The 20,523-nt window shown below is 47.4% G+C and overlaps 1 protein-coding gene across 1 annotated transcript; it reads right to left on the bottom strand.

Annotated features, from left to right (window-relative positions):
• Positions 1-3,123: 3,123 nt before the first annotated feature.
• DIO1 (iodothyronine deiodinase 1) lies at positions 3,124-20,127 on the bottom strand. The gene is made up of 4 exons (XM_019742832.3): positions 19,754-20,127; positions 11,939-12,082; positions 6,469-6,668; positions 3,124-4,206 (listed from the first exon to the last, which is right to left on the bottom strand). The coding sequence occupies exons 1-4, from the start codon at positions 20,073-20,075 to the stop codon at positions 4,138-4,140; spliced, it is 735 nt and encodes a 244-aa protein (XP_019598391.2). The 5' UTR covers positions 20,076-20,127; the 3' UTR covers positions 3,124-4,137.
• Positions 20,128-20,523: the final 396 nt, after the last annotated feature.

Here is a 20,523-nt window from a genome sequence, read left to right as displayed (position 1 = left end):
TGAGAACCAGGAAACTATATCTGGCACAATAATAAACCAAATTTAAGGAGAATCGGGATCAGATTCTTGAGAAAAATCACAAAATAGAATAGGAAAAACAAAGATTCAAAAATAGTTATGGAAGAAAAAGGGATACAACATACCCATAATTATCGTTCCTCAGTACGAGAATAGGACAAAATGCAACAGAAAGAAAGGCAACAGAAGAGAATGTCCCTGAAATTTAAAACTACACATCTAAATCATATATACACACATACATATATAAATAAATAAATCTTAGGATCAAAAGAGGGTATTAGTATTAGCTTTAATTCATTGGGCTACCAGAACAAAAAAACCACAGACTGGGTGACTTGTAGACAACGGAAATTCATTTCTTACAGTTCTGAAGGTTGGAAGTCCAAGATCAGGGTGTCAACAAGGTCGGGGGCGGGGGTGGCCCTCTTCTGGGTTGCAGGCTTCTAGCTTCATGTGGCAGAAGGGGACATGCTAGCTCTCTGGGGCCTCTTTTATAAGCGCACTGATTCTGTTCATGAGGACTCTGCCCTCATGACCTAATCACTTCCCAGAGGCCCCACTTCTTAATACTACCTCACTGTGCTTTAAGATTTAGCATGTGGATTTGGGCGGGGGGGACACAAGCAATCAGACCATAACAATAGTTCAGGAAATTTTGATGTAGAACAATCAACCCTGGAATATATCTAGGTGAAGTTCCTGAGCTTGAATTATAAAGAAAGAATCTGATATGTTTCCAGGCAGAAGAAAAGCAAATTCAAGTGCCAGGAGAAATAAATTAGGCTGGCTTCAGACTTCTCCTCTCATTACTACTGCTAGACCACAGTAGAGCAGTGTCCACAAATCTCTGAGGTAAAGAGATTGAAACACAAGAATCTGAAACCCAGCCAGGTATCCTTCAGGGTTAAAGACTATAGACTGGCATCTGCGAGCATGTGAGACTTCATGGAATACAGGGTCCCTGTGCCCTTCTGGAAAACACTACTTGTTGAGAATCAGTGATATCATCTATATGGCATGTGGGTATCCTGGAATCATTCCTCAATCGAACACCAAATAATGTTGGATAAAATACTTTAATACACCTTTTTAAAGTAATGGCTGAGCTTACCAGAAGTGAAATACGTAGTCTGTGGTCGGGAACGAATTGACAGCCCGACTCTAGGGCGGTGAACAAGCATTAAAGTGGGCGGGTCATTCCGGGGGCATCTGCTAATTCCTGAGTCAGAGCTTTGGTTTCCTAGGACTTCTGCCAGGCATACAAGGCAATGTCTTTTGTCTAGCAGAATGGGGTGTAGGCTCATTGCCCTACATAAAGCTGGGTACTGCAAAGGGCGTCACCCTCAGAAAACAAATGAGCTAGGGGGAAAAACCCGCCTGTCTAAAGCAGACAGACATGGGTGATGAAATTGATTCAAAAGTGATTCTCTGACTGCAAACTACTCAGAGCTGGACAGGACATACTAACGAGCTTCTTTCACTTTCCAGTAGTTTACCTTAGCCAAGCAGAATGGGTTCATTCTTGCTATCTAGACCCTGAGAGGTCATCTTCAAAGAGAAAAGCCCTTTCTCTATGAATTAGAATTGAGCCCAAATGCTTGCTGTCGTCTGCACATGTTATTTTTTCCACCTTTGTCCATGTAGTTTTTTCCACTTAAATGCCCTTCTCCCTTCCCGTGTTCTCCATGTTCCCATCCCAAATTATGGAAGTTCTGGGCAATCTTGAGAACCAAGCCCCAAAGGCCAACACCTCCATAAAGCTTTCCCAGATCCACCTCGCTCAGAGGGATTGCTCTCTGAACTCCCTGAGCATTTAGTCTTTACCTCAGCTCCAACCCATCGTATTCCGCCTTGAATTATCACAGTGTACATTTGGTCTCCCATGAGCTTAAGTTGCTGGAGGACAACAGCTGGACCTTGTCCATCTTTGCATCACTCAGCACCCAGAAAAGAATCAATGCTCGATTAATGTCTGATACATTATATTGAAGAGAATTGAATTGGAACACTTGGGGTCTGTTTTATTAAACTGAAAACTCCTCAATTCCAGCTTCTGTTATTTGTGAAAACGGGGAGGTTTCTGTGCATTTATAGACATGAGTTGGAGGACCATCTGAGATGCGATTGAGAGGCACATGGTCTTAGAAGCTCTCTCCTCTTGTGGAACTTAGGACTTAGAAAGGACAGTGCTCAGCTGTACTTCACAAGTCCCACCATTTTCACAGCTACTCACTCTCATATACCCTCACAAACTCATACTAATATTGGTCAGTAGCTTTGGCAGGATGACGAATTTTTATCGTGTCCCTACTTGTCCTGTCTTCTTTCCACCCCCTGTACCCTACAAAGGGAGCCCGAGGAGGCAGTCACAGAACGATAATGATGATAATAATAGCCAACACTTCCATGGCATTTTCTCCAAACTAGGCACAGTTCTGAGTGCTTTACTCATGCATCCTCTCGATGGGGTAGACGCTAGTGGTATCCCACTTTATAGTTCAAGATGTCAAGGCAGCTTAACCACTCACACCACCAGCCGGGAGTACAGGACTCTGGCCTTGGAGTTAGAGATGGGGTCTGAATCTCAGCTTCTTACATACTCATTCTGAGCCCCTCCACAAATTAGTGTATACTGAGCCTTGACATCCTCATCTGTAAAATGGGGGTAATCTCTTTGCGATCTATAGAGGTTAAATAAGATAACCTATCTGAAAGTGCCTGTGTCTGGTAGATGACTAATGAGAGCTGTTTTAAAAAGAGTAAAACGGCACATTAATAATACTAGCATTGTAGCAACTAAGGCAGAGCCAAGGAGAACGTGTTTTCATGTCAGAAAAATGTCTCACAAGTCCATTCTTTTATGTCATGTTGTGAAGCTACTTTGATCCCAATGTGAAAAATTCTCCAGCGGGAGTTCACAAGACAAAACCACATTTGACATGTAACACACAGAGACTGAGTGTTCTTCCCATCAAATGAGGCCCCTTCCAGCATATGGTATTTTTGCTGATCAGATTACTGTACACTAGGGTATAATAAAAGATAGAACAGTCTGACATATTGGAAAAGAAAATGTAAAGATCACACCGAGGCCATCCCAAATAGGCTGATATATTTTAATCATTCTGTATTAGTTTGCTGCCTCTTAAAATATTTTTTTGGTCAAGTCACAGCTGTGTGTACTTTAGGCTGTGGCCGTCATCAACAAATATGAAAAGAAGCAGAGTTAAAACAAATGAATATCAATGGTTATCCATTAGTCTGATATAATTTAACACAAATGACCATTAAGAGATTGCAAAAAAAACCAAACAAATCAGAGAAACTGAATTTCAAATATGAGTTTTTGCATAACTGAATGACAGCTTTGCTGGGGCCTGTTGTCCAGTTTGGTCAAGGTTATAATTTTGGGGGAAGCCAGTCCTCCCCCTCAAGTGAGTCTGTTGATACAAGTAAGTAAAGGTAGTGGAAGAGTCCAGGGTATAGAGAGTCAGATTTCTATGAAATATATTCAAAGATGGTAAAGTGAATACCCTCCTCCTCTGTGATGGAATTGGAGATATGTTACCATGGAAACTCACCCGACACCACCACCACTACTGACTGGTGTCGGTCTTTTGGCAAGGAAAGGATTACTATCTTTCCTGTCTCCTCCCATCCTTACTCCCTCCCTTCCAATTCTTCCTCTCTCTCTAAATACCTGGAGTCCTCCCATCTTTGGCTCTAAAAGCCAGTTTAGCGCCTTAATGATCAATTCCATAAATGGCAAATTTGGTAAAATGCATTTACTCCTATAAGGGATGCCGTATCTAAGGGCTAGAGTGGCTGGAGAGAGAGCACACCTCAGAAGGACGCCCGTGGAATGTGACTGTCGCACACTCTGAGACGTCATGCAATGAAAGTTGTCTCCACAGTGGAGGCAGTGTGGAGTTGTCCATTCCTTAACACTCAGCTGACTCGTTGCATCAGTTTCTGATTATAACAATTGTTTGCTTAGATCGGAACTATCTGAGCCTGGGACTCCACTGTCAAGAGATAAAAGTCAGCTGGTTGTGGGGAGAGCCAAGCCTTGTGCAGCACCCTATGGGTCACTTGGAGCTGGGGGATCTGTCCAGATTAACTGTGGAGCTTTTCCAGAACAGCACGAACTTCCTCTGGGTGATAGTTCCAAGGGCCAGATTTACCCTGCAAGAGAAAGGAATCGGCATTCCCAGGTATCTGACTTACAGGAGATGAGGGCTAGTGCTAGCTCTGGGGGAGTCACTAGGATGGTGTTGTCCGTGGTAGGTATAGCCAGGAGGTAGGTGCGATCACCCAGGGAGAGTGTGTGGAGTGGCACCAACATTCAATGGGAGGGCTGGGCAGAGAAGTAGGAAAGCCAGAGCGGGTCAAGGGACTGGAGTTTCTAAAGGAGAAAGAGGTCTATACAAATAAGCTTTTCTTGCATAATCAGACCTTCGGACTGGCCTTATCTTCTCCACCCCTCACATCAAGTTCTTTCCATTCCACACAGGCGTCTCCAATCCCACTGCCCTTGTTCCGCCTTCTTCATCTTCTTGGGCAGCTGCCACACCCCCTGACTATCCCCAGTCTTCTTTTTTTTTTTTTTAAAGATTTTATTGGGGAAGGGGAACAGGACTTTATTGGGGGAACAGTGTGTACTTCCAGGACTTTTTTCCAAGTCAAGTTGTTGTCCTTTCAGTCTTTGTTGTGAAGGGCACCATTCAGCTCCAGGTCCAGTTGCGGTTGTTAGTTGCAGGGGGCGCAGCCCACCATCCCTTGTGGGAGTCGAACCGGCAACCTTGTGGTTGAGAGGATGCGCTCCAACCAACTAAGCCATCCTGGAGCTCAGTGGCACCTGCTCCCCTGCTCCCTCCAGTTCATTCTTCCCCCCACAGCCAGTGATCTTTCTAAAGTAAGGATCTGATCAGGTCTCTCCCCTGCTCAAAACTCTTTAATGGCTCTCCTTTGCTCTAAGATGAAGGCCAGGCTCCGTGGTCCAGAGTGAGATCCCTGTAGCCCAAATGCCCTCAATTCTCCAATCACACCCTGCTATAACATGCCTCAGTGCCTGTGCCCACCCTTTTCCCAATATTGGTAATAATTTTCACCCACCATGCTCACTAGTCTGGTTCCTTATCCTTTAAGGCCCAAGCAATTGTCACCTCCTCTGAAAAGCCTACCCTTCCCCAGGCATCAGAAAACTAATATTCTGAGAGTTAAATCTGTCCTGAGGCCTCCACACCCTTTCGTTTGCATATTGTCTGTCATTTTTGTGCTATGCCTGCAGAACGGAATCGTTGCAACAGGGATTGTTTGGCCCACAGAGTCAAAAATATTTACTTACTGTCTGGCCATTTACAGGAAAGGTTTTCTGACCCTTGCTCGGGAGTATCACAGCCCCTGGGATACTGTAACACTCTCTTTGGGTCTTCCTTATCTCCCGGACTGTGAGCAACTTGAAGTAAGGTGTGGACCATTTTTAAACTCATTTTTGTGTTTCTAGTACTTGCACAGGGCCTAACCCAGGGTAGGGACTCTGTGCCCAGCTTGCCTCTATTGTGCCATCTTGGAGCTCTGTCTCAGGGGAAGGGAAAGGAAGACCCTGAATCCTCATGCTGTGCCCCTTGGCACCCTGGGGATTCATCTGCAAGTCCCTGCTTGTTTCACCTGCGTACATAGGGCTAACTTGACCCGCGGGCAGAGGTGCAGCCACACGGCTCGGGCTTCGTGTGCTCTCCAGGCTGGAAATCCCTTCAGCAGCCATAAAACTTAGTTTCTGCCCTCAGGGGAGGCCAGTAGTGCCCAAGGGGTCAGAGGCTGTGCTTACACCCCTCACCTTGGCCCAGCTGGAAGCCTTGAGAGGAACACAATCCTTCCAGAAAGGAAGCCTGGCCTCAATTCCTGCTTCAGCATTTCCAGCTCCAAACTGCAGGGTTTGTTCTCTTCTGGCCTCTTCTTACCCTCCTCCCCCCACATCACCCCTCCACCCCGCCCCCGGTTCAGGCCTGCCTTGGAGATGAGCTGCTTCAGACCCTCCCACTCCTAACTCATCCCACCCAGAGGATTTGGAGTTGAAATCAGAGCCTTGTCCACTGTGACCTTGGGCAAGTCAGTTCTCTCTGAGCATTGTTTATAAATAAGAAACAATATTTTCCATCTCTCAGCTTTAAACTAAACCGGGGCTGGACCAGTCTTCTGGATTCAGAGGCAGCCAGGTTAGGGACTTTCCTGTGCCTTATCTTGTCCCCTGTGACATGGGGCCCAACATCTCTGTTTTGCAGAAGAGGAAACCAAAGCTCCAAGAGAGGAAATGACTTGCCCCTGGTCACATGGCTGGTAAATGGCTGGGCAGCGATTCCAACCCAGGTCTGCCTGTACAAAGCCCTCCCTTTACCCTTTGCCCTCCCTGGGCCCCTGCCCCCCAGGGAGTGGAGGGATCCCCACCTTGTAGAGGATCCTGCCCTCCTGGAGCACGTAGAGCCTCTCAGGCAGGGCCGCGTAGAGCTGGCTGCTCTGGTTCTTCATTGTATCCACCACCACAGGGCACTGGGGGCGCCTGTCCAACAGCAGGCGGGCTGCCTGCAGGCGGTCCTGGAGGTTCCGGTGATTCCTGATGTTCACATTGTTCTTAAAAGCCCAGCCATCTAGGAGAGAGAGGCCAGACAGCAGATCTCACAGGCTTGGCATACCCTCCTGCAGACTAACCCCCCCCCCCCCCCCACATGCACACACTTTTAACTGAGGGTCCCAGAGAAAGGAGCCCTCGGCCATGATTTGGCCCAGTTTCTCATGGGCAAATGCACAAGATCACATAGGGAGTCAGTGGTTGGCCCAGAACTGAAGCCCATAGCTCCTGATTCCCAGACCCCGGCTCTTCAATGTGAGGCAGCCCAACAGACCAGTGCTTCTCAAACTCTAATGTGCCAATGAACTACTCAGGGACCTTGTTAAAGGAAGACTCTGATTCGGTCTGTTTAGGGTGGCACTGAATCTAGCTAGCTCCCAGGATGCCAAGGCTGCTGGTGCCTGGACTGCACTCCGTGAGGCGAGGGTCTAAAGCAATAGTGCCCTGAAGTGTGAGCTGCCCAGACCAGTGGTGTCAGCAGCACCTGGGAGTTTGTCAGGAATGCAAATTCTCAGGTCCCACCTTAGACTGGCCAGGAATGGGGCCCACCAAGCTATTTTAACAGCCTTCCAGATGATTCTAACACATGCCGAAGTTTGAGAACTACTGCTCTAGAGTCTATAGACGATTTCCCTCTTCTAATTATTCTCCACCAGACTGTTCTTCCCAAAATGTAAATCTGACCATGTCACGCTCCTGCTTAGATCTTTCAATGGCTCCCTCTTGCCCTCAGGATAAATCCCAAGCCTCTCAGTGTGGCCTACCAGGTTCTCAGTGAGCTGGCCCATCTCTCCATCCTTCCTCCAACTTTTTGCTCCTGCAGGTAGGTGTAATACTTGGGGTTCCTTGACCCACTCACCCCCATGCTGTCTCTCACTTTGCCCTTTTCTACTCCACACACACCACAGCTCCTGCTTCCAGCTGTGGTGTGTGTAGAGTAGGACCTTTTCTTCTTTGCTGCTGCTGCAGCTGATGTGTTAGCTGTGCTGACAGCCTCATGATAAGGCGCTCAGGGTAAAGTCAGAGCCAAGTACAACTGCTAGCCTGGCTGTCACCCTGATTGTCATCCGCGACCCCCCAGCCCCCTGCCACGCTGTCTTCCTGCCTCCTGATCTTACTACCTTCTAACTTATCATCCAGAAATCTCTGACAATGATTTCAAACACAAAATTTGATCATATTTTTTCTCTGCTTAAAACCCAATTGCTCCTTAGCACAGCGTTTAATGAGCCCTGTCATCTCTCCCAGCCTACATTTTCAGTCACAGCTGCCAGTCCTTCCACATCTAGCCAAAGTGGACTTCGTCTCAAATGACCCTGGCACCTCTCGCCTCCTTCTGTTTATCATCTCTTCCGTATTTGAAATGCTACCTGTTTTTTTAAGGCTCAGCTCTAATGGGGCTTCTCACCTTTGGTACTATTGACATTTTGGGCCAGATAATTCTTTGTTGTGGGGGCTATCCCGTGTGTTGTAGGATGTTGAGCCGAATTGAATCTAGCCTCTACTTACTGGATATCAGTAGCACCCCCCCGCCACGCCACCAATTTGTGACAACTGAAAATGTCTCCAGACATTGCAAAAATCCCCTGGAGGAAAAAATCACCCTCAGTTGATGTGGGGACAGAGTCCCAGAGAGCAGTTTCCAGGCTTTCGGTCTCACATAGAAAGTGCTGGCTCAGGTAGTAGATGGCCATCAGCTGTGACTAGTTGGCCGTGAGCTGTAACCAGTGAGCCATTGGCCACTGATATAACTGCCGTGGCTACGCTAGCAGAAAGATGGTGGCTGAGCTAGCAAGCACGGATTGCAGTTAGCACGACGGATTGCAGCTAGCAAGTGAGGTTTGTTGGCAGAGAAGCTGAAAGCAGGTTGCGGATCGTGTAGCTCCTGCTTCCTGTGTCTCCAACCCAGCCGCCAGCGAGCATATAGTGGTATGACTCCCCTATCCATGGCTCCGTGGGTGTTCCTTTTTGGCCTCACCATGTCCTGCATCCTTGTGTGGGGTGTAGGAGCTGAGACCCTGCATGATAGTTGAGAATCACTGCTCTAGTAACACCTTCTTCGGGAAGCCTTCCCTGACTCTCAGCTGTGTGATATTGGGGAAGCTCTTTATGCCTCTTTAAATTCTCAGTTTTCCCATCTGTTAAATGGGTTTAATAGAACCCATATTGCTGAGGCTTAAATGAGACAACCTATGGAACTCCCAGTGCTCTGCCTGGTTCATACAAGCTGCCCCAAAAATACTGATTTTGCCTGATCACCCCCAAATAACAGACAGGTGGGAAAGAACCTAGTTTTTATTCTATACCACAGTTTATTTGCTACTGTGCTTTGGAAATCCCCCTTCTAAAACAAAACCATTTAAGGCTGCTTAGCTTTAATGAAAGGAGATTTTCAATTGGCATCATTTGCCAAAGTGCTCTTCTGCCTACTGCGTACAGGAGAGGTGATACTTATTAGCTAATGGGCCCATAGGTTGAGAAAATAACCATAAACTGCTACTGGCCCCAGTTCTCCAGAGCCTGGAACCCGGAAGGCCTGTGTTTACAATAATAGTTGCCACCCCGGGTAACGGGTAACGGGTAACGTAAGCTTAAGTCCATCTGCAGAATTGGCTCCTCCTCCACAGTGTTTCCAAGTCCTCTGCTCAGGACCCTGCCCCCAAGAAAAACAGGTATTTAAAGTCTTCATTACTCACCCCAGGACATCAAAACGTTGTAGATGACAATGACACCAGCTTAGATTTGTATCATGGTTAGGCTGTCAGTCTGCCCACCCATTAGCTCACTGGAGCTTCGTGGCAGCCTCCTATGGGAGGCCCAGCCGAGGTCCTCCTCCGCATCCTGCAGCTGAGAACATGGAGGCCCAGCGGGGAGCACTGACTTGCCTCCCAGCTTCAGCTGTGTGTTCCTTAGAGACAGGAACTATGTGTATGTTTCATCTCTATATCCCCAGGCTGCGCGCAGGACTGGGCACATTGCAAGCACTTGTTACATATTGCAGAAATAGTGACTCTGCGAGGGCAGTGTTATCATCCCATTTTAGTGGCACAGAAGTGGGCATGGAAGGTCAGTTGCCCCAGGTCGTGTGGCCAGCACGTGATGGAGCTGGGACTCACACTCAGGCCTGAAACTCCAGAGTCTGTTCCTCTCACCACCCCTCGTGCTTCCCCATAATGGGCCTGGGCAGTCGTGGGGTGTGGGAAGAAGGAAGCCAACTGATTGGGGCCACAGAACCCAGAACTCCTAGGACCGGTGACACTGGCTCTATGCGCTTTAATTCTGAATTTCAGGCCATACCCACTTCTGATGAACAGAAACAAGCACCCTGGGGAAGGAGGTGGGGAGGAGGAAGAAATGCCCAAACTAGGAGTGACAAAGCACAGAGGCACGGAATCAGTCTGTCAGGACAGATAGGAAGCCTTTCCTCAATGGACGAGGTGAATAGGCCTGGGTTGTGGAAAGGTTCAACTTGCTGGGTCTGATTCCAGGAGAAATGGGTCAGGAGGCAGCTATCAGGACCGGAAACAATTTCTATGACGCTCTGAGCCCTCTTTTTACAGTTTGTAGCTTGTTCTTTTAGAAATTAAAGCTGGGTTCTCTTGGGCCCAGCAGCCTCCACAGCACCCAGGGAGCTGGTTAGACAGGCCAAACCTCAGGTCCCTTTGCAGCCCCCTGAGCCAGTGTCTGCGTCTTACTCAGCTCCCAGGTAACGTAAGCACATCTTAAAGTTTGAGAAGTGCTGCCCCAGGACAGTTCAACCAGCTTTGGCTGAGTTTCAGCTGTCAGCTCTGATGACATCAGGCCTCATCTCTTCTCAACCATGGAGACTACAGACACCTACATACCTAGAGGCTCCCCAAGTTCTCTCTTTAACTGAGAGCTACTGCTCTCCCAAGGGGGTATTTAACAAAGAGGTACATTGTGCTTGCGTTTGCGCTCCTACATATTACCTGTGCTATTTAAATGTTATTATGGAAATTTTCAAATATACATGAAAGTAGAGACAACTGCTACAATGAACCTCTGTGTACCTATTTCCCAATGTTAATATTTTAAGTTGCCCCAAATTCTTAATGAGGACAGAAGCTGCCAGTTAAGTGAATACAATATTACATTGAAAGCGGTTCTTAAACCTTTGGGTGCGTATAAAACAAGATGAAATGAGCCCGGGGTGGGGCCCTGGCATACTCATCTTCAACAAGCAACTCAGGTGGCTCTGATGCCAGGGATCCAGGGACCACACTGGAGAAAGGCTGCTGGCCAACTTTGCTGGCAGTGAGTTAATAGCAATCGCTACACGTACCCCACGTGGATAAGCCAGCAAGGCTAATAGTGGCCTAAAACTCTCTCCTTCACCCAGCTTTTACTGAGCTCTGTCTGTGACACGGACTTTGCCAGGTGCTGGGTGACAAAGACGAATCTTGTGGAGAGATGGGTGAGGAAACAACATTCTACTCGGCTGCCTGAGCCTTCTTGCCTTTTTCAATCTCTGGGTTTGAGAGTTGGGCCAAATTTATGGGATTGATCCCCATGAAAACCAGGGACATTGAAGTGTGTCTGACCCTTTTGGAAAGTTCATGGGGCTTAGACCAAGCTGTAGAAGTTTCAGGGAGGGACATGTCTGCCCATTGCAAGGAAGGACTTTCTCACAAATAGCCATAATGAAGATGGGTGACCAACTGTTAGGGGCTGAAGAAAGGATTCCTGCCCCCCCAGGTGAAGCCTGGCCTGGGGAAGTGGTTCTCCAGGTGTGGTCCCCAACACCCGGAGCTTGTTAGAAATGCAAATTCTCAGGCTCCAGCCCAGACCTGACAAACTCTGGGGTGGGGTTCAGAAGTCTGTTATAACAAGCCTGCCAGGGGCTTCTCTTACCCACTAACGCTTGGGAACCACTGACCAAGATGAATCACAATGTGATCCTTTGAGCTTGGAGGGTCTTAGAATGAATGTCACAAATAGCTATATAGCAGTCATTTCATTTGTGACGTTTCAGGTCTAAGTTCCTTGTAATTGTGCTCATATTAGTTCCTCTCCCTTGATTTCTCTGCTTATCCATTCAGAATGTCAGATAATTTCCCTGCTAGACCCAGTCACTCCAACTTTTCTGCTCTGTGTGCCTGGTTAGCGTGTGATGGGTGAACCCAGCGGTGGGTAAACGTAGCAAGGACCGGGAGAGGGTGGGATCTCAGTGCATAATGGCTCTTTCCCTCTCTCCTCATATGCCTCTCCCCACCCCCAACCTTGGGAGAAGAGGAGAGAGAAAACAGAGGGCAGGCAATCTATCTGTACCTGATGCGTGTGCTTCTTCAATGTAAATGATGAGAAAATCTGCTATGGAACTAAAATCTTCAATCAGTCCCTTGAATTGGTCCAATTTGAAAAGAAATGAAGGTCAGGTACAACTTCCAAAATTCAGCACCAGTGGCCGGTTTTCTGAAACAGAAACGGAACCACCATCAACCAACCAATAATCTACACACAGCATTTCTTTTGCGAGCACCATCTTCACTCCAGCATCCAATTCTATTTGTTTCCACTCTAAGGTAGATCCAGAGCACAGTGAGGGGCTGAAGCTTAGAAAGCGTGACTTAGCAGAGGCTGGATCCAGTTTACTCCCCTCTAAAATGAACAGTTTTAGTATCAGGAGGTCTCAGGAGGCCACCTGCAGTCGCTGGGTGGGAATCAAAAGAATGATAGAGTCCCTTTCATTGTTTATAAGCCAGGCACACATCCGTTCTCTCATGTGATATGATTAGTATCCTGCAAGGTAGATAATTTCCCCCCATTTTATAGACAAATTGAGCTTTATAAGCTTGCTACATGTCACACAGCAGGTCAGTGGTGGAGCTAAAATTAACACTCTGGCACCTAAACTCTCAAGTCAATGCTCTTTCCATTCAAAGCACCTCAGTTTCCTCATCCATAAATGGTCACAGTAATAATACTTACATTATAGGATTGTTATTAGAATTAAGTAACTTAATGTGGATAAGGGCTTAAAATGGTGCCTGACCCATACGAAGTGCTCAATCAGTGTAAGCTGCTCTTATTAGCTATTATCTGTTCCCTGAGCTATGAAGTGGGGGAGGCAGCGAAGGGGACTCCACAAAGGGGAGTGAAGGGTGGGAGCAGGGCCAGTACGTAATTTGCTGGGTCCAGTGCAAAATGAAAATATAGAACCCCTTGTTCAAAAAGTGGGGGGAAAGTACCTTAAGTTTATTAAAACATAAAGATTTTTTTCCGTGGTCTCTGTCATGCCCTGGGATGGTGCTTTTTCTCTGCTATTTGATGTTGCACTCCCCTGGACACAGGGCTATCCATAGGGTGAATGCAGACCCTCACAGTCTCCCAAGAGCCCCGTAACTCAGTGCGCATGTGTATGTGTGTCTGTGGCCACTGCCTACTGGCTTTCCTCTCCCTCCAGCCCCTGTACCAATGCACCATTCCCCAACCAGGAGCGCAGAACTTGAGCCAGACATTTCTCCTTCCCACCTACCCACCACCCCAACCCACAGGTTATTACGAACTCTGTGCAGGGACATGGTAGGTACCTTGATGGGGGAAGGAGGTGGGCAAGAGACTCCTCCTGCCAAGTCCCGCCCAGTCACTTGTTACCAAGATGCTATCAGCTCAGGGTAGAGATGGCTGCCTCCATGTCCTGCCAAGAGATGCTCCGAGATGCCCACACCTGACCCTGACCTTTCCCATGCCCATGTCCAGGCCCTGTCTGGAGCCAAAAGGTGGCAGCAGTCACTGGGTGGGAACAGGAAGGAGACAGGATGGGCTGGACCCCCAGGAGTGGAAGAGTGGGCCTTGAAAAGTGTGTCTCAGGGAGAGCAGGGACTCTGTGGGAGGCGGGATCCTGCAGGAGCTGAGGCTCCAAGTCCCTGGGGCATGTTCCATGGTCCTGTCAGCCTTCACCACCAAATGAAAAGATAAAACTATTAAGAATTTCAAGACAACTACTATAAAGCATTAAATGACAAGCAGGGGGTCCTTCTGAATGTGGGACAAGTGTAATTCACTGGTGCTATGCCCATGAAGCTGACTCTGGGCGGGAACCTTCGGCAACTCACGCAGTGTAAACTGAGGGAAGCTCTAAGCCAGCACCCTGTGGTTACTTATGACAGAGTAGACATTGTTGAGCCCTTACCGTACATCTGTCAGAGCTCGGCACATCCTGCACTGTGACGTGGCCTGTTGAAGTGTCTGTATCCCCCAGGCTACCCGCTGCCCATGAGGGCAGGGCCTTTTCCTCTTTCATCCTCACATCCCCAATATTGAGCACACTCTCATTCCATCTACAAGCGTTTACTTAACACTTATAATTACAAGGATCTCTGCCACACACTGGGGATTCAGCAGAGAACAAGACCAGTAGATCTCTGCTTGCACGCAGTTTGAGGTCTGTCTAATGGGGAGTCAGGCAAAAAAAAACACACCCAAGTAAATGCATAAATGAAGTAATTTCAAGTTGCGATAAGTGTTAGGAAAGAGACTATAAAGGAATGACATACTTTAGTCCAATAGGTCAAAGAAGGCCCCTGAGGAGATGCCATTTAACCTGAGAAATGGAAGAGTAGGAATGAGCCAGCCGGGGCAAAGGGAGGGCAGGGACTTCCAGACAAAGAGACTCCATGTACAAAGGCCTGAGGAGGGACAGACTTGGTGTGTTCAAGGACCCGCAAATCCACTGTGACCGGAGTCAGGCTGGGGGTGGTGGTGGGAGAGATAGTTACGGGCCAGAACAGGCAGGCTCTCCTATACAGTAAAGAATCTGAATTTTATTCTAGGTACAATGGGATGTCATGGAGATACAAAGCAAGGATGGTGGATATTTGGTACAATGTTGCCTGTCGAGCTCCCAACTCTCCTTCCTACTTGGACTTCACTATTCTGTGTAATAGTGATGAGAGTATGCCCAGCCTTTCCCTATGGATGACAGAGGCCAGGTCCATTCTCTGCCCTCCGCAGCCAAGGCACAGGCAGTGACCCAGGCTGGCTAACTAGACCTTCCCACATAGATCTTTGATTCTGGAGTCATTGAGATGGCAGAATTAATACACAGCCGTCTCAGGGAGCAGAATCCTACAGTGATGATGAGTTCCTATGGCAACCAAAGCGACAGCAGCATCCAGGCCTGACTGTTGATGCTAAAAGACAATCCAGGCCCAGTGCTCCAGCTATGGTTGAATCTGGCAATCCTGCAACATCTTTCTAATATGTCCTTTTGTATATGTATGTGTGCGAGTAAGAAAACTAGGATGAGTTTATGTTGCTTGCAAGCCAGAACCTGACTGCTACGGAAGGGCTCTATAATGAAAAATGATCAAATTGACACAGAAGATCACTCTGGCTACTCTATGGGGAAAGGACTGAGGGTAAGAATGGAAGTGGGGGAGACTCAGTTAAGGGGCGTGGGAGAAATTCACATGAGAGATAATGGGAGCCATGGCCTAGTGTGTCGGCAGTGGAGAAGGGACAGGACTTGCTGATGGAAGGGGAATAGAGGGCATATTAACTTGCTTGTGCTTAATTTGGTTAGTTATTCCCTCACCTACTTCTGCAAAGGATTTGACGCAGTTTACACATATAATAAAATATATATATATATATATATATATATATATATATATATATATATATATATATATTTAAAAAATCATGTCCCTCTGGGAGGCATAGAAGAGGAGGGAAATATGGAACAAAATAAAAAGGCCTTAAGGTCCCTGCATTTGTTATAACTGAGCTAATATGACTCTGAATTTTCTGGTGGACAAGTAAAAGGAGAAGCAATTGGTTATATAGTCCTCATTTTTCAGTACATGAAGAGAAGTTTCCAGTTTCCCTGGAAACACAAAGTTCTCCTTGTCCTGGGCTCCCAGGTTTTCTCATAGGAGGCCCTAGAGAGCTCTGAGTGGGTCTCAGTGCCTGCTGGTTGATTGCACAAGTCCTCACCCATGTGACAGGGTGGCCCAGGCCTCAGCAGGGAAGGCTTAGAGACCAGTCATGGACAAATGGCTGGCCATTGGCCTGCAGTGACCCCGGGAAGTCATTCTTTCAATAAGAATCCAAAAGACTTAAGGTCAGGACCAGCATTAAACATTAGCTGTCCGGAATTTGTTTTTAATTGGAAAAAAAAAGATTCACACCCACTGATTAGGACCTTAAAAGAGATAGAACCATTTGTTTAATTATTTATAGTGGGGTAGGGTGCAATGATCAGTACTGAGGGCAAAGTTTAAACTCAGTTCCCTGCTTTCCAGGTAGCAGAGAGTGGAAGGATGGGTGCAAGGGGTGGCAGTGCTGACACCTTGCGCGTGTCCACAGGCCATGGTGCAGAGAACACCATTTTTTCCCAGAATGGTGGGCAAGGAATGTCAAGTCCAACTTACCTGTATAAATGGAAAAAACAGCTCTGTAGTAGCACTGGACTTGAACCCACCATCATGACCCCTAGCCCAGTAAATTAACCCCCATACCAGGCTCTCTCAGCAGAGAAAGCCCATTTATAGTTACTAGATGACATAAGTAGGCTTGGACAGATTTTATAAGATATTAAAGGCTAAAATAAATCCTGTTTCAGACAAACGCCTAGGTACTTATAAAATCATCAGACTTGTCTTCTACCACAGTACACCGTTAATCAATGTTTGCTGTGTGTGTGTGTGTGTCTGAGAACATGTGTGTATCATGTGGGTGCATGTACATGCAGAGGATAGGAGGTGGCTGAGAATTTCTCTGAGCCTCTGTTGTCTTACCCAATAACAGAAAGTGCACTAGCTGAGAGTCAGAAGGCACAAGCTCTAGTTCTGGCTCTCTAAGAATTCGCTGTGTGACTCCGAGCAAGTAATTTACCTCTCTGGGCTTTTGCATCTAAAAAACGAAAGAGTTGCTTTAGGTTATCCATAAAGACTCTTCCAGACCTTCTAGTCTGTGGCTCTAAAATGAGTTCACATTTATACCCAGAGCATACGACAGAGCTTTTTAGTGGCCTAATGGGTTTCCAAAGTAGTTACAGGATATCATTCTCATAAGCAATCCTGATCATGTTAACTCCTTGCTTGAACATCTCCTTAGAACTCCCCAGTACCCTCAGATAAAGTCTACTCCTTGGTAAGACACATAAGCCCCCACAAACTCTGGTCCCTGATGGTGTCTCCAGCCTCATCCTTCCCCCCTTTCTGCCTCCCACACCCCGCTTCTGCCAAACTGACTGAAGCTGCCCCCATCTTGGACCTCTGCTACTCCTGCCCTTTGTCTGCGCTGCTCCCACTCCCCCTCCCTCACCCAGCCTAAGACGTCACCGTCCCTGAAAAATCAGCTCACCACCCTCTTCTCCAGGAAGCCTTCCTCTGACCACCTCCCTACCTCACCCCACTTCTTCCAGAACCCTCTGGCTCTCTCACTACACCCTCTCCCTCTCCGGGTTATGGGATCTTCCAGGACAGAGACCACTTGTGTTGATTTCTGTACCACCAGCACCTGGGTATTATTTCAGTGGCCTCTGCGTCAATGTGCTGAAAGCCAACTCTATTTCATAAGTAGAGTTTTCTTTTATCTCTTGGGCTCCTTCTCTCTTCTTCAGTCTCAGGTGCAACAGCAGGGAAAAGACACAAATACTAGAACAGTCTTTAAAATGTAAATTGGCCCACCTAAAGTGAACAAGCAAAAGAAGCAAGTAAATTCTGTGAATTGACCATGAGGCAAGGTGGCCTTCGTGGAACCCATCGATCGTTGATGATTGGTTTTCAGCCAGTTGGCCTGGCTGTCACAGTGCTTGGCACATAGTGGATGCACCATAAAAGTTATTTGTTATTCTTATTGCTCTTATTATTAGTGGTCACTTGGTGAATGAATGTTGACTAGAGGTCATTTGTACACCCTGTTTTAACACCATGAGCAAAAAACTCTTGCCTTTATTTTTGCTTGAAATACTTTTCCCTTTTCTGTAATCAAGGTACAGGGATCTTACTTATTCTTCAAGGCCTAGTTCCAAAGCCACCTCTTCCAGGAAACCTTACAAGCCCTGCAGGCAAAGCTCATACCTCGACAGCTTCCCCCATCCCACAGAACTATAAGAATTTGTTTATCGCATCCATCTGTTCTGTGGAAACACAAACTCCTTGAGTGGAGCAGCAAGCTCTTACATAACCATGGCATCTAGCTGAGGGCCTGGCGCATTGGAGGTTGTCGAGGTGCATGGAAAGAACAAGGCGAAGAAGCCCTGGTTCTGGGTCTGACTCAGTCTGTCACTGGCTCTGTTACCTTTGCCTCTCAGTTTTCTCCATTTCCCTTCTAAACTGAGAGGATTGGATCAGGTCAACATTTCCCAAAGGGTATTCTTTGGAACCAATATGATGATAGACATTTCCTCTGATGGAGAGTGGGGAGGTGTGTGTGTGTGTTAGGAAAATTTAGCTGTGCTAAACTTTTTTCAAGTTTTGTTTGTTTGTTTTAAGCTTCAGGTCTTCTCAGAGACTTTTATATGTTCATGGGCACTGGGAATTTCCAGGAGGAGGATATCGTGTGCTGCAGGGTTTCCTAAACTACCATGTTTCCCTGAATAATAATTTTCCGTGTTTCCCCGGAAAATAAGCCCTAGCATGATTTTTTAGGAGGACATCCCCTGAACATAAGCCCTAATGTGTCTTTTGGAGCACAAGCTAATATAAGACCTGGTCTTATTTTCGGGGAAACATGGTACTTCGACTAGCGGACTCTTTGTAATAGTAAAGCATGTCTGTGGGATTTGGGTTCCAAAGAACACACTTTGAAAAGCACTAGATTAGCCACTGCCTCCAGGACCTTCTCTACTCTATCTGCTGGGTCTAGTCCCTGGGAACTCAGAGATAAGTGAGACACAGTCCTGTTGCTTTCCATCGGGCAGGAAGAAAACACTTGTGCTTAGGCAGCCAGAGACTGCATAGGAAGAATCAGTGTCCGAGGAGAAGTGCAGAGAGTTATGAATCCAGAAGAGAGAGAGAGCATGTGCCCAGCTGTAGGGATCTGAGATGGCTGGCTTCACGGGGGGGAGGCAGGAGAGCAGGACTCTGGCGATGAGGGGGATTTGGACTGTTGGCGATGGAGGGGGAAGAGCCAATAGCTTCAGCAAAGGCAGAGAGGGAACGGCACAAGGGACGTCCAAGGTCCAACAGTTCATCTGCAAGCAATGAGCGTGAGAGGAAGCTTGCAGGTGAAATTGGGAAGGAAAGCTGGACTCAGTCCAAGGAGGACCCTGAGCACAAAGCACAGCCCATGGATGGCCTTGAGCATTTGTCCTGAATGCAGAGAGTGGCTGCTGGGTTGGTCAGCTGGGGTTGCAGATTGGTCAGGGCTGTGCTTGTGGAAGGATAATCTGGCAGCCATTCACAAGTTGGGTGGGAAGAGAGGGCAAGAGGGGAGGAGGAAGTCCTGGCAGGAAGAGCAGCTATGAGGACAAAAAGAGAAAACTGATCGGACAGGTCTTTAAGAACCCAAGTAGACAGAGCTGGTTTGCCTAGAAGAGAGAGAATATGCATGAGATCTTCAACAAATATTTAGTGAGCAACTACTATAAGTCAGCAGCAGCCATAGGGGCATGACAGTGGGTTAGAGCGATGGTCTCCATCTGCACAGAACTTGCAGGCTAGTGAGGGTGACAGACATTAATCAAATACCCACAAATAATTACAAACCAGGACAGGTGCAATAATGAAAACTTTAGGATGTTAAACATATAAGAGGGGGTAACCTAGTGTGGAGGGGTTGGGGTTGGCTTGTCGTAGGAAGTGTCGCTGAGCAGCAGTCTAAAGAATGAATGGAGTTGACCAGGCAGAGAGGCGGTGAAGTGCATCCGAGGTGCAGTGACTGCGCAGTAAGAGCCGTGCTGGAGGAGCTGAAGGCCAGTGTGGCTGGTGTGTGGTTTGAGTGCCTGTGAAGGTGCTGATGCCACTCAGAAAAGCAGAAGCCAGGGGAAGTCCTGGTTTCAGGAAGTGGGAAGAGGACAAGATGCCAAAAAATTGCAGCTGGAGTAGTAGAAGAATTCAGGACTTTGAACCCACCTCCCCACCCGCCTGAGCACCCCCATTCCAAGCACTTCTCAAGCTGTATTAGCCTCCTGACCTTGCATGAAGTCCCAAATGTTGCAACTCCGTCCTGAGAGGCACACCACGGGGCAGTTTGGGGCCAGACCCCCTTCCTCAGTCGTGTCCTCCAGTCGCTGCCAACGGACCTTCAGGACGAACCAGAAATACTGGGTGCTGAAGAGGGTTGGGACCCAGTTGTCATAGGAAAAAGTGGGGTTCTTCCGGTTCATGGCCATGATGTGCTGCTTGACTCTCCTGGGACACAGTATCAGTTGTACTTTGCCCACGGCCACATGCAGGGCCACCTGCAAGAGCACCCAGAGCCTCTTCAGCCACAGCCCTGGCCAGGGCAGCCCCATCTCAGCACAGCCAGAGGTGGCTCTGAGGCCGCTGAGCAGAGAGGCCGCAGCTGGGCCACACTGGGCGGAGCTGAACAAAGGTGCAGGGTGGGAGTAGCCAACCCGGGACAGGAGGAAGGTGCCAGGACCAAAGGTGTTTGCCTTCCTGTCAATGGAATGGAAAGTTCCAAACCAAATACTCAAAGATCTGTTCTAATTATCGCTTCTGATTCTTTGCCTTAACCTTTGAGAGAATCTTGGACTGGAAGATGTCAATCTTAAATTCTCCCCCTGATAAATTTTTAAGAACAAATACTTTAAAAGATCACACTTAAAAGGACTCTATGATCCTTTAGAAAGCCTATGTTGCAAGTGAGTAGGTCCTAATGTTAATTATTCTTTTAATAAAGTAAATGTTTCTTTTACTAATGAAAAATGTTTTTCTTACAGCTTTCAGCGGGTGGTTGAG

This window comes from Rhinolophus sinicus, chromosome 14 (assembly GCF_057876585.1).
Source record: "Rhinolophus sinicus isolate RSI-liver-muscle chromosome 14, RSI-T2T, whole genome shotgun sequence".
In the NCBI taxonomy this organism is placed as follows: Eukaryota; Metazoa; Chordata; class Mammalia; order Chiroptera; family Rhinolophidae; genus Rhinolophus; species Rhinolophus sinicus.
This window is presented reverse-complemented; position numbering and strand designations above follow the sequence as displayed.